The sequence below is a fragment of the Cebus imitator genome, unplaced genomic scaffold (genome assembly GCF_001604975.1).
Source record: "Cebus imitator isolate Cc_AM_T3 unplaced genomic scaffold, Cebus_imitator-1.0 Scaffold189, whole genome shotgun sequence".
In the NCBI taxonomy this organism is placed as follows: domain Eukaryota; kingdom Metazoa; phylum Chordata; class Mammalia; order Primates; family Cebidae; genus Cebus; species Cebus imitator.
The window spans coordinates 3,136,695-3,149,812 of record NW_016107504.1 but is presented as its reverse complement, the minus strand read 5'-3'; the positions used below and the strand labels follow the sequence as shown (position 1 = coordinate 3,149,812).

The 13,118-nt window shown below is 35.3% G+C and overlaps 1 protein-coding gene across 7 annotated transcripts in view; it reads left to right on the top strand.

The window, feature by feature from the left end:
• Positions 1 to 11,734, top strand: part of ACSL4 (acyl-CoA synthetase long chain family member 4) — a 90,566-nt gene extending 78,832 nt beyond the window's left edge. For 4 of the 7 annotated variants that reach the window (XM_017546490.2, XM_017546497.2, XM_017546494.2 and 1 more), the window contains exons 14-15: positions 461 to 618; positions 8,573 to 11,734. In XM_017546490.2, the coding sequence (XP_017401979.1) occupies positions 461 to 618; positions 8,573 to 8,730 (316 nt within the window). In that variant the 3' untranslated portion in view covers positions 8,731 to 11,734. The remainder of the gene's footprint in view (positions 1 to 460; positions 619 to 8,572) is intronic. The other 3 variants (XM_017546495.2, XM_017546491.2, XM_017546496.1) reach the window with 2 other exon arrangements.
• Positions 11,735 to 13,118: the final 1,384 nt, after the last annotated feature.

Sequence of the window (13,118 nt, the reverse complement as noted above, 5' to 3'; positions counted from 1 at the left end):
GGTTTCACCACGTTGACAAGGATGGTCTCGATCTCTTGACCTCGTGATCCACCCGCCTCGGCCTCCCAAAGTGCTGGGATTACAGGCGTGAGCCACCGCGCCCGGCTTGAGTTAATTTTTGTATATATTGTAAGGTAAAGGTCCACCTTCATTCACTGCAGGTGGATATCCAGTTTTCCTAGCACCGTTTGTTGATGAGACTGTCCTTTCCTCATTGACTGGTCTTAACACCCTTGTCAAAGATCATTTCTCCATATATACAAGGGTTTACTTCTAGCTCTCTATTCCATTGGTCTATATGTCTGTCTTTATGTTGGTACCATGGGTTTTATTATTTCCTAATGAAATTTTAATAAATAAGAGAAATATATATTTTGAATTATCTTTACTGTTTCATTGACTAATTTATGAATAACTTTTCTCAATGATTTCATTTCTAGTTTGTTTTCTATCTTTTTAGTGACCAGTCCTATGTGATCAGTTTTGTGGTTCCTAATCAGAAAAGGTTGACACTTTTGGCACAACAGAAAGGTATAGAAGGAACTTGGGTTGATATCTGCAATAATCCTGCTATGGAAGCTGAAATACTGAAAGAAATTCGAGAAGCTGCAAATGCCAGTAAGTAAGAAATTGGTAGACTAGTAAGTCCCTAAAAGTCATCTAATAATGTCTTTTGCATTAGGCTCTTCGAGATGTTCACTTTAATAATATAATACAGGGTTTTAAGAAACCTACTTCTTAAATATGTATAATGGATTTCCATGTTGGAACAATCCTTCAGTGTCATATAGTAGAATAATCTACCTAGTTCTTTATTGCATGTTTTAACATCTTTGATCATCTAGCCTGTGTTTGGAATGGTCCATGTTTGGGTAGATCTGTTATACAAGTCTACTTTGTGTCTGCAAGGTAGAAATTAATAACTTTAAGTTTAGTAACTAGTGTTTTAACCATGATTATGCTTTGTGTATATACTTTGGCTCTGTACATGGACTATCTCAGATGATGCATTAATAACCAATTGGAGAACATCTGACTATATAGTATGTGCCAGGAATTGTGTCCCACACTAGGAATACAGAAAGTAGTAAGACTCATTTCTTGCTCTCATGTAGTTCATTATCAGGTGAGAGGGGCACATAAGAGAGAAAACAATCTTAACAGCAATAGAGAAATGAACAGAGAATCATGGTACCACAGATGAGGGTACCTAACATACCTGGGAGGACATGGAATAGATGTCACTTAAGCTCATTCTTAAGGGTTGATTAGAAGTTAACCAGGGAGGACATTCTAGGCTAAGAAGCAATATGAGTAAAGGCAAATAGGTATGTAAAGGATGATCTGTGCGGCAACTACAAGGAATCTGGCGTTACTGGTACAGTATAAAGTATGAGGTAAGGCTGTAGAGGTTAGCAGAGGCCAAGTTGTGTAGTGCCTTCTATGCTGTGTTCAGAAATTTGGATGTAATCCTACAGGCAGTGGGGAGCCATTGGCAGGTTTTACTAGGTTAGTGACATGGTCAGGTTTGCATTTTGGATAGATGCAGTCACTCTGGAGGCCGTGCTGAAGATGCATTTGAGAGAGACTGGACTGAGGCAGAAGGCCAGTTTAAGAGGGCTGTAGGAGATACTTAGATTGGGGGGTGTCGAGTAATGAGGGCCTGAAGCAGGGAATCAGGAAACATTTATGAAGCAAAATTGGCATACTTCAATGATTAATTGGATAATGTAGACAAGGGAAAAGAGAAGTCTAGGTTAGCCCCCAGATTTGTAGCTGAAGTGGCAAGGTAAATACTACTACTGATTGAGCTAGAAAATACAAGAGGAAGATCCGGCATATACAAGAAGATGATGAGGTCAGTTTGGGACACACATAGTTTGAAACACCTTTTGGATAGTCAAAGTTAAAATGTCCAGCAGGTGGTTGTGTATAGTCCAAATCTTATTGGGAGAGGCCTGGACTATAGTATAGACTCAGGGATAATTGAAACCAAGAAGGTAGATGGGCCAACCTTGGGTGAGCTTGTAATGGGAGAACAGGAGGCTATGGATGGGTCTCTGGACAATACCAGCATATAAAGAATGGATGAAGAAAGAGATGTGTGTGGGAAGCATAATTTGCAAGATGCCAGGAGAGCAAAGCCCATGCAGACCACTGCTAAGAGTTTCAGGAAAGAGTAATCAACAGTTTTAAATTAGCAGAAAGGTCTGACAAAGCTTATTGGAACATTTATTGGAAAATTAAAGAGATTAAAAATTAATGCTCAACTTAAATAGTAGGCTTTTTTTTTTTCCTTTTTTTACCAAAAAGGGATTCCACGTGGGTAGGTTGATTTTATAACCTTTTTTTTTTTTTTTTGGAGATGGAGTCATGCTCTGTCGCTTAGGCTGGAGTGCAATGGCGTGATCTTGGCTCACCACAACCTCCGCAGCCTGGGTTCAAGGAATTCTCCTGACTCAGCCTCCTGAGTAGATGGGATTACAGGCATGCGCCACCACGCCTGGCCAATTTTTGTATTCTTAGCAGAGATGGGGTTTTACCATGTTGGTCAGGCTGGTCTCAAACGCCTGACCTCGTGATCTGCCCACCTTGGCCTCTCAAAGTGCTGGGATTACAGGCGTGAGCCACCATGCCTGGTCTTTATAACCTTTTTTAAGTTTCATTTTTATCAATATAACAAGTATATATAATTTTTAAAATATCAATATTATGGACTTGCAACAAAAGCAGCCCATATTGTATCCCTCTTTCCCCAGGTCTCATCTGTCTTCAACTTTAGTCGTTTTGTTAAAGTCTCTGACATTCGCCTCCATTTTTCTAAAGAAAATTGTTATATTGCTCCTTCTTGAATTTTTCATTTCTGATATTATCTATGGACTTCCAACCACTGAAGATTTAACTTTCTTATAACCATTCTCCTCCTCTTCCCCCCTACACTCTTTCTTTTCCAATATATAGTACAATTATATTTTAGACCCAGGTTTACATTATGACTATGAAAATATTCACAGCTGAACTACATAGTGTTTTATGATTATATTTCCTTTCTTGGACAATTTTTTGGTTTTCCCTGGATCTTAAAATTTCCTTTCTTCATTAGTTTTCTGTATACCTATTCTTCAGTCTTCCTGTAAACTCTGATAGAATTGTAAAAATTCTCCCTGATACAGGAAAGGATAGCGTGTCTGTATTTTTTTTTCTCAGAGACACACTTCTTAGAGCCCTTTATCCTCCTGCTGAAATTTAGACAATCTGCTCCCCAAGGCTTCCGTTTACTGTCATCCTGGGAATTTCTTTGCTTCTCTCTTATGTTGGATCCTGTTTCCTGGATTTCATATCTGTCTTTTTGCTTGTTTACTTGCTAGTTTAGATAGAGCACATCCTTCAGCAGCTTCCTGAGAAAGGTGCATGGGCGGTAAATTTTTGAGACTGTGCTTGCATGTCTGAATATGTTTTTATTCTGTCCCTACCCTTGAGGTGTGTCTTGGCATATTTTAGAATGATAAATTCTAAATCATTTTTCCTGAACACTCACAGACTTGGTTCTGTTGTCTTCCCGCTTCAGTGTTGCATTCTGATTCCCATTTATTTCTGTATGATCTATTTTATCTCTCCTAGCTTTCAGAGTCATGTTAATTTCTGATATTTTCATAGTTCATAATGATGTATCTTAGTGTGGGTCTTTGATCATTTATCATTGTGCATACTTGGTGTGGGCCTTTTCAGTCTGGAGATCTCTGCCCTTTAGTTCTGGGAAATGTTACTTTATCTTTTGTTTGTTCATTTGCTTTTTTCCCATAATTCACCCCCTGCCCTGTGCATCTATTTCTGTATGGCTGTTGGACTTCTAGCTTTCATTCTCAAATTTTATTATCCTTTTTAAAATTTTCTATTTCTCTTTTTGTTTTATATTCTGGCAGAGTCTCAACTTTATCATCTCTTCGACTACTGAATTTCCAGTTTCCACTGTCAGAATTTTAATTTTCTAGAGCTTGTTCCTGTCCTCTCAGTGTTCCTTTTATTAGCACCCTGTTGCTCTTTCATGGATGTGACATGCATTGTCTCTTATTCCTCTGAGGATATTAAGAGGAATCCTTTTTATGTAGTTTTCTTCTGTTATTGTCTCCTTTTCCTCCTCATTGCGCTTTATGCTTGCTTTGGTCGTTGCCTCCCAAGTGTCTGCTGATCCTCGTATGTCCATATTTAAGAACCAGGTACTGAAAAACTGTTTAGAAAGCTTACTGGGCTTCACTGAAAAGGTATTCAAATGTTCGTGTCTTTTTCTCTTAAGTCATTCTATTTCTCCAAAGGAGATTTTTCCAGTCTCTTGCCCTGGTGGTACTAGCCTGACTGCCAGAATTCTGGTAGCCAAAAGACGTAAAGGAGTTATTGGGGGGATGAGGGAGCAGTGGGTCTCACCTCACTGATTCCTTCTGTTTTCAGCCTTATTCTCTCCTTCTGTTGTGCCTAATGTCCTTGAGTCCTAAGACTCTGCTTCAGTTTTTCCAAAAAGTAGACCTGTCTACAAGCGGCTTTGGGAAGAGCAGCACAGGGTGAGGGAGAACTATTCTCTAAACAGGCTGGGGCCCAGTGCTTTTGTTTCCAGCTTTACCTCTCATCTCTATCTTCAGACGCACTGGGTTTAGGGGGCACTTGCCCAGGCTGTCCTGTGAGGGCAGTTTGTTGCTTGTTGGCAACCTCTTCTGTTGATAGCTGCCTTGGCTCCCTCAGCCCTAAGTTAATTACCACTAATTCCTGTGCTTTTTGTCTTGTAAACTTTTGTTGCATTTTCTCATTCAGTGCCGTTTTTCTCTTGTTTCACTTTTTGCCTTGTGGTTAATACTGTTTCATTTTTAAATTATTCTAAACAATGTAAATTTTGTTTTAGGCAGAACAGAAACAAGCTATGTACTCTTCATGTTTAGTAGGAAGCTGTTAACCTAATTTTAACCTACTGTTTTTCTCTTACAAATAAAAATATCATTTTTCTGATTGTAGGTTATTTATACTTGTTATAAAATATTGGACAACAGAATATTATAAAGAAGGAAGTAAAAATCACTTGATAGTAGTTTATCTTTGGGTGGTGAGATTACATTTTGCTATATATATGTGTGTGTGTATATATATATATATATATACCTGTCAACATCATTAAAGTTTTTCTGTCAATAGATAGAAAATTACAGTATTGGCTGTGCGCAGTAGCTCATGCCTGTAATCCCTGCACTTGGGAGGCCGAGGCAGGTGGATCGCCTGGGGTCAGGAGTTCGAGACCCACCTGGCCAACATGGTGAAACCCCATCTCTACTAAAAATACAAAAATTAGCTGGGTGTGGTGGTGGGCACCTGTAATCCCAGCTACTCAGGAGGCTGAGACAGGAGAATTGCTTGAACCCGGGAGTTGGAGGTTGCAGTGAGCCAAGATTGAGCCACTGCTCTCCAGCCTGGGCAACAAAGAGTGAAACTCCATCTCAAAAAAAAAAAAAAAAAAAAAATTACAGTATCATTTTAAATACCAAATAGTCCCAGTATATAAATAGCTATTTAAGTCCCTATTGGATTTTTAGGTGAGTTTCACTATTTTCCCCTATCACTATAAACAAATATAACATGAATCTTGTATACTTCATAATTATTTTCTTATGTGATTATATTCTTAGCGTGAATTCCTAGAAACAGATTTTCTGAGTCAAGAAAGTATATATTTTAAAGACTATTTTTCCTCATTACCAAATTGCTGCCTCAGGAAAACTGAACCGTATCTATCAGATACGGTTTCATATATCTATCAGAAATACATGAATATACCTATTTCCCTAATGGGGCTCCTATAATTTTTATTTATCAAAAATTTAACTACTTAGGTACCATTTTGATTTTAAAATATAGTTTATAGTGATAGTTTTTCTACCTGAAAACTAATTTTTCCCCAGGAACAATTTTCTGAACTCTGGACACCGTAAAGTTTTAAATAACAATTGCCTCTTAACGTAATCATATTGAAAAAAACTTATTTATTTTATTCCTATAAAGACAGTGTGACATAATATTTCCTTCTTCAATATGGTTTTCTTATAATATTGTTGATATAACGTACTTTTATATTAATAACATCAGGCTCCCACAAACTTTTGTTACAAACCCTGATTTTGCTTTCAATATAGTATTTTCAAAAATATATTTTCTTTAAATAAGTATTTAAGTGTAGCATTTCAAATATAATATTTTCTTTAAATATGGTATTTCAATAAATTGATATTACACTGTAGTTATTCTTAGTTATCCTCTGAATGTACTAATGGATTAGAATGTGACTTGAATGATTTTCCATTGCATATTTAATTGTGTAAAAGCAACAATGGGGGGAGTCAAGCTGTGTCCCAATTTGGTAGAAGGCAGAATAAAATCCTAGGACCCACTAGGATCCAATAGGCCCTCATAACTTTCCTGTGCTTGGAGTGAGGCATTTAATTCATGAGTTGGATAATGAGTGCTAATCATGAGCTAAATATATAAATCAGGAACCTTTTGTGCCACAAAATATTTATCTTGCCAACATTTTGCTTCAAATTATAATTTCAGAGACTTATGCAAAAAAATTGTAAAATAGTCTTGATTGTATTCAACAAATCTGTCAGAAATTATACATCTTTCATAGCAGGCCTCTTCATATTTTAAGTATAATTATGAGGTATACATAGTATCATAAGAATGCAAAATACTTGTTTTGGATAATTTGAGCAACTACTAATGGCTATAAAAATCGATATTTGCTACCACCTGCTGGTCACATTTCATAATGTTCTAGTTAATTGAGATAAAAATGCCATGTTTTCGTTTTTGTTTCCCTTCCCATAATCTTTCTAACTTGTTGGCAGTTTATTCTATTTATAGGAAACTGTGACTGTTGATTGCTTTCTATGGCTTGTGGTATTAGAGAATGTTTAGGAGTTCTTCAGATGAAATCTCTATAGCAGTCTTTATTTTTTTGGCTTTAAAGCAGGACTTTAATAAAGACTAAATAGAAAGATTGTTATCACCCTGCTTTCATTTGTTTGTGTGCAACTGAAATAATGTGTTTGCCTTGTCCCAATTTTGTCAGTGTTTCTGGACTAGGACCTATGTATGTAAGAAAAGTAAAATGAAACAAAAAGTTAGGGAGCCAAGTCTATAGTTGAGAATTTAACTGTTTCCTTGAGTTTCAAATGTAACCTTGGGAGCAGATAGTCTTATTTTATGAACCTCTGTATAACTGAGCTGTACTTTATTAACAGAGTAGACATGGTTAATTCAAGCAAATTTTATGTTCCTTTACTACCTGTTCAGACATTATTTTTAGGAAGTTGGTTTTAACTTATATTTGGAAGATTATTTTTCATACTCAGCTTTATATTTTTCTGTTGTTTTAGTGAGAAACTCACTAAAATGTAGACTAGTACTAGAAAAGAACTTCCATGAATGTGAGTTCTTTGTGCTTGCCACTGAAACCAAATCGTTTCTCAAGTCATCTAGGCTATTTAGTAGTATTTTTAAAGAATGTGCTGATGTTTGCTTCTTGGCAGTTGGTGTTTTAAATAATCACATAAAATAAGCTTATCTGTTTATTAACATTACTGTTAATAGGCTTCCATAATCTAAAGAATTACCCTTGTATTCATAATAAATAACTTGATGGCATATAATTTATGGAATTTAAAAGTATTAATACTATATTAATTACCTTTATGTCCTTACTTCCTTATATTTTTATAATATGTATTGAGTTGTCTAACTCAAATACAATATTCATTGCATCAGTTTTTATACAATTTAAAGATATGAAATTCACAATCCCTTTTTTATCTGTATTTCAATATATAGTAAAGTTTATAAAGAATATTTGTCTACAGGCTTAATTTTCTGTGGAATGAATTAATAAACTTGTATATGTTTATGGAAGGCTCTCAACCTAACCCTATGGATGGCAGTGAAAAAAATCAAAGACCTTGCTTTTATGGAGCTTACATTTTAGCTCCATGGTAAGACAAATATATAATATGTTGGGTAGTGATAGGTATTTTGAACAAAGCACAGTGTTAAGAAGATATGGAGAGACAAAGGGACTTTTCTTTTGTTATGAGTGATCAGGGAAGTCCTCTCTGGGGAGGTGGCATTTGAGCAGACATATAGATGAAGTATGGAAGTGAACCACACAATTGTATTGAGAAAGACCATCCCAGGCAAATATAAAATCTCTGAAGAGGAAGGGGTGTGTGTGTGTGTAAATAATGTGTATATGTATGTTTATTATAATAACCACATAGACTAAAACTATCCAACTGAACTTACGTGTGCTTTGAGAAATATAAAATGAAATTGTAAGGCAGAGGTAGCATTAATAAACTACATAGTATACCATTAAATAAGTTTGTGGTGATTGGTGATTCATCACCTCAATCATCTAGGTAAGTCCTGAAGAATTCATATTTTATTAATTGCTTCTCTCTTCCCTTCTATCCCTGTCCCCACTCCTTTCTCCTCTCCTGCCCCCACTCCTTTTCACCCATCTTTTCCCTTCTAATTTCAGTGAATTTGGAGCGATTTGAAATTCCAATCAAGGTTCGATTAAGTCCGGAGCCATGGACCCCTGAAACCGGTTTGGTAACAGATGCTTTCAAACTGAAAAGGAAGGAGCTGAAGAACCATTACCTCAAAGACATTGAACGAATGTATGGGGGCAAATAAAATGTTGCTCTTTTATTGACACTTGTGCAGGAGGTAGCCTGGTGGTTTTTCACTTCTAGAGTTTTAAGCCTTTGTTGAGCTGTCTGTTAGAAAGCAAGGTATATTATTCTAAAGATACAGTAAAAAGAAAACAAAACCAAAAGTGATTAAAGTTGTTGTCCAATTTACTTTAACTTAGTTTTGCATAGTTCTAGTGCAACTGAAATTGAAAAGTTATTTCCCTTTAGCTGTGTTATTATAGAGCAGAAATTCTGTTTTTAAAAATTAGCCTAAGATATATTTGTTTTTGTAAAGAAAAATATTTACCGTTGAACAAAATAAATTGGAGTTGGAGTAGAATGTAGTTTGAGGAAATTTGCAGCTTCTAATGCCTCTTGTCTTCCTATTTCAGAAGGAGTTTAAATATTAAGCATGACAGAAAATATGTATTAACACTACTCAAAGCAAAAGTGCTGCAGAGCTTGAAAATTCTCTTCCAACTATTTATCTTGAAGGAAGAATTCAATAGTAATATAATACACAAAATCAAATAATACCTTAGAAGGTATTAAGATTATAATTGTTGCATAGGTTAGATATAGAGTCATTGTAACATTGTGAATAATTACAGTGCCTAAAGTAAGAATAAAACAACATATACAACACCAAAAAATATCTAGTAATATATTTAAAGGGAAATTGAGCTGCTCTTTTGAAACTTTGAGTTCTAAAAATAACTGTAATTATTTGAATGACTTAAGAGGAAAGTACATTTTGTAAAATGCTGAAAATTATCTTTTTATGTTTATTCAAACTGAAAAGCTGAGACCAAGAGCAAAAAGATAGGAAAGTAATAAAAATTTAACAGGCAAACATTTTCTCTTAGAAAAGAGATAAAATCATAAGTATTTGGAATTAGAACTCTTACACATCACTGAACATGGGAAAGAGATTTAAACTCTGAATTTATCTTTGATAACAGGGATTGATTTTAAAATGTACTTGTATTAAATTACATTTGTAATTTAAGGTCTGTTTGCTGTTGCTGATTTGATTGTTGGTCAGTAGTTTGCATTTCAGAAAGCCTTTCATTTTGCTTTAATTTTAGCAAAGCGGGTTATAATGAATAACTTCCCCAATATCTTGCTCAAACTTACAGGTGATTAACTTGGATGAGTTTTGTGAAGTTAAAGGGAAGAACACTGTTATCATTTTTTCCTGTTTGGAAAGAGTTTAGAAACTGGAAATAGTAGAATTGGGATAAGGGCAGAGTTACTTGATAAGGCACTGATGTTTGTGCAGTAACTTGGAGTGTGGTTTCTTTTTGAATCTTTAATGACAACCTGGGATTATATATCCCTGATAGATATTCACACTTGAAACATAGTTACTGTAAAATGCAAAAATTCTTAATACTGTTATTCTTTGCACTTTTTCTTAATCATTTTATATATATGCATATATATATATATATGTTGCTTACGTTCTTTTGTACAGATGTGAACCACCATTGCAACAAAATAAATTCTTTTTGCTCTAAAATATTTATAAAGAAAATACTTAAGTGTTATATATGTGGTGGTAATAAGGGAAAAATCAAGTATTATAAACAAGAATGAAGGTTTTTATAAAGATTTCTGTTGAGTGTTTTGCAAGTTAAAATTCTAGGAAAGTTTTCCCTGAAGTTATGTGTATGTGAGAATTCTCATTCCTCCCAACTTGGCTTTGAAGAGTGAAAAACCGTTATCAGGCAGACTATTATTCCGCTTCTATTCCTGCCCTGCTGTGTATCCCTTAAGAATGAGTTTCTTGGACTTTTCCAATATGTGATTTTTCCCCCCATTTAGAATGGTGATTTTAAGGTGTGAGTGCATGCACTATCTTATCTCAGATATTTGCACCCCCAATCCGCCCCCATCTCCCGAAAGCTAGAACACTGCCAACTGATCTGTTATATAGGTCCTTTAGAAACACATAATTAACACTTAAGGTTGGGTGCTGCTAATTCTTTGCGAAAATCCAAATATTAAGGGACCAGGGAGATGCCACTACCCCTTGATTTTCCATATAAAAATATACATGTTTATGTAAACAAATCTTTCCATATTCATAGTGACTTTTCAAGTACTTGAGCCTAAAGATTTTGATCTCACATTTTTATAACTGTTTAAATTGTCACAATTATTACATACATGTCAGCCATCAACTAAAGTTGTACTTCAAAAATTTACAACAGTATGTGCATTTCTAAGTCAAACACTTGTGACTTTTGCTTTAATTCCATGAATGTTCCTGCCTCCTTGATATCTGTATTTATTCTTTTTTTGTCTAGAGTGGAGGAATAATTGTGTGACATTTCAGAAATATGGATAAATGATTCAAAAAGTCATAGTTAAGGAGAATAATATTTCTTTGATCGTGAATAACTGATTAGTAATTCTTGCGTATATTTTCCTGATAGCATATGACAAATGTTTCTAAGGTAACAAGATGAGAACAGATAAAGATTGTGTGGTGTTTTGGATTCGGAGAGAAATATTTTAATTTTTAAATGCAGTTACAAATTATGATGTATTCATTTTTGTACTTTCTGTTAAAATGCATGATTATAGAATTGTTTAGATTTTGTGTTTATTCTTGATGAAAAGCTTTGTTTGTTCTTAAGTTTGCACTCAAATCTTAAGAAATAAATTCACCCATGTTATCAAGCCAATTTGAACTTCATTATGCATTGAGATAAAATCTGCAGGCTTGAAGATTATTAACCAAACTTTTAAACACATAATTTTAAAGTACTCATCTCTGGGTTTATGGAATTGCATTAAGGATTTAAACCAGCTTGTATAGTCCCATTTGTAATATTGATATTTTGGAACAAAACATATTCATGTTGTGTGGATTATTAGTAGGTGCTACCAAATTATAACTGTTGCTTTTAGGCTAATTAATATTTTAGAGAGAAATTGATTTCAGTTATATCAGGGTGTGTATAAAATGGCATTAAAAGCTCTATTTCCTGGCTTTGCCACTCAATAGTTGTGTAATTTTCGGCAAATTAATTAGCATCTTGGAGCTGCATTTCTCCATCTGGAGAAGGCGGGTTGATGGATGATAGGATCTGCCTAATAAGACTGTTGTGAGAGTTAAAATGTGAAGTGTTTAGAACATTAGCTTATGTTAGCTATTATTATTATCATCATAATCATTATTGTATCAAGACACTAGTCATCAGTCAGGTTATTTAAAGTATTGACTAGCACACTCAGGGCCTTAAAGGAGTGACTGCCCCTGAAGATTTTGTGAAAAATGTTCTAGATTTAGAGGTCAGGAAACCTGGGCTCATTGACACTAGCTTCGTAACCATGGGCAAATCTCACAACCTTAGCCTTAGCCTTAGTTTCTTCTTCCCATTAATGAAAAAAAAAAAAAAGCTTAAAAAATGCCTTTTGCAAAAAGGGAAAGACAAATGACAGAAGAAATAGGGAACATGATAGTCCTTACGGTCCTTCCTGTCTAGCTTTAGTATTCTGATACTACTGTTCCAAGCTCTATTTTCTTAAACGATGCTCTAGGGTCTGAGTTTCCCGTAAGGCTATGAGGCTATGGATCACAAGAAGTTGAGGATTCTAATAGGTATAAGGAGTCTGTGACTTTTTTTTTAATGTATTTTTGTTTTGAGATAGGGTCTCACTCTGTCACCCAGGCTGGAGTACAGTGGTGCCATCATAGCTCACTGCAGCCTTGAACTCCTGGGCTCAAGCAATCCTGCCACTTTAGTGTCCCAAGTAGCTGAGACTACAGGCATGCACCAGCACACCCAGCTAATAAATTTTTTTTTTTAAGAGATGGGGTCTTGCTATGTTGCCCAGGCTGGTCTTGAACTTCTGGCATCAAGCAATCCTCCCACCTCAGCCACCCAAAGTGGCTGAGGGATTACAGGTGTGATCCACAGTGCCTGACCCTTATGTTTTATAAAATTTTAATCAGGGTTTTGCACACATAATTTAAAGTAGTGCTTCCAAACTTCTATTTACTGTGATCCACAATTCTGAGCACACACATTTTATGAAAATATTTTGTGAAAAAACTACTAATGAGATGCACTATTCTATTCTATTTTATTTATTTAAATGCTGGCTGTGACTCACTAAATTGATTTAATGACCCTGTAAAATAGTGCTGTTCAGAAGAACTTTCTGTGAAGTTGAAAATGTTCAGTATCTGCACTGTCCACTGTAGTAGTTGCCAGCCATATGTGGCTGTGGACCATTTAAAATGTGGTTATTGTTGGCCAGGCACGGTGGCTCATGCCTGTAATCCCAGCACTTTGGAAGATCACGATGAGAGGATTGCTTGAGGCCAGGAGTTCGAGACCAGCCTGGTTAACAACAGGACCCCATCTCTAAAAA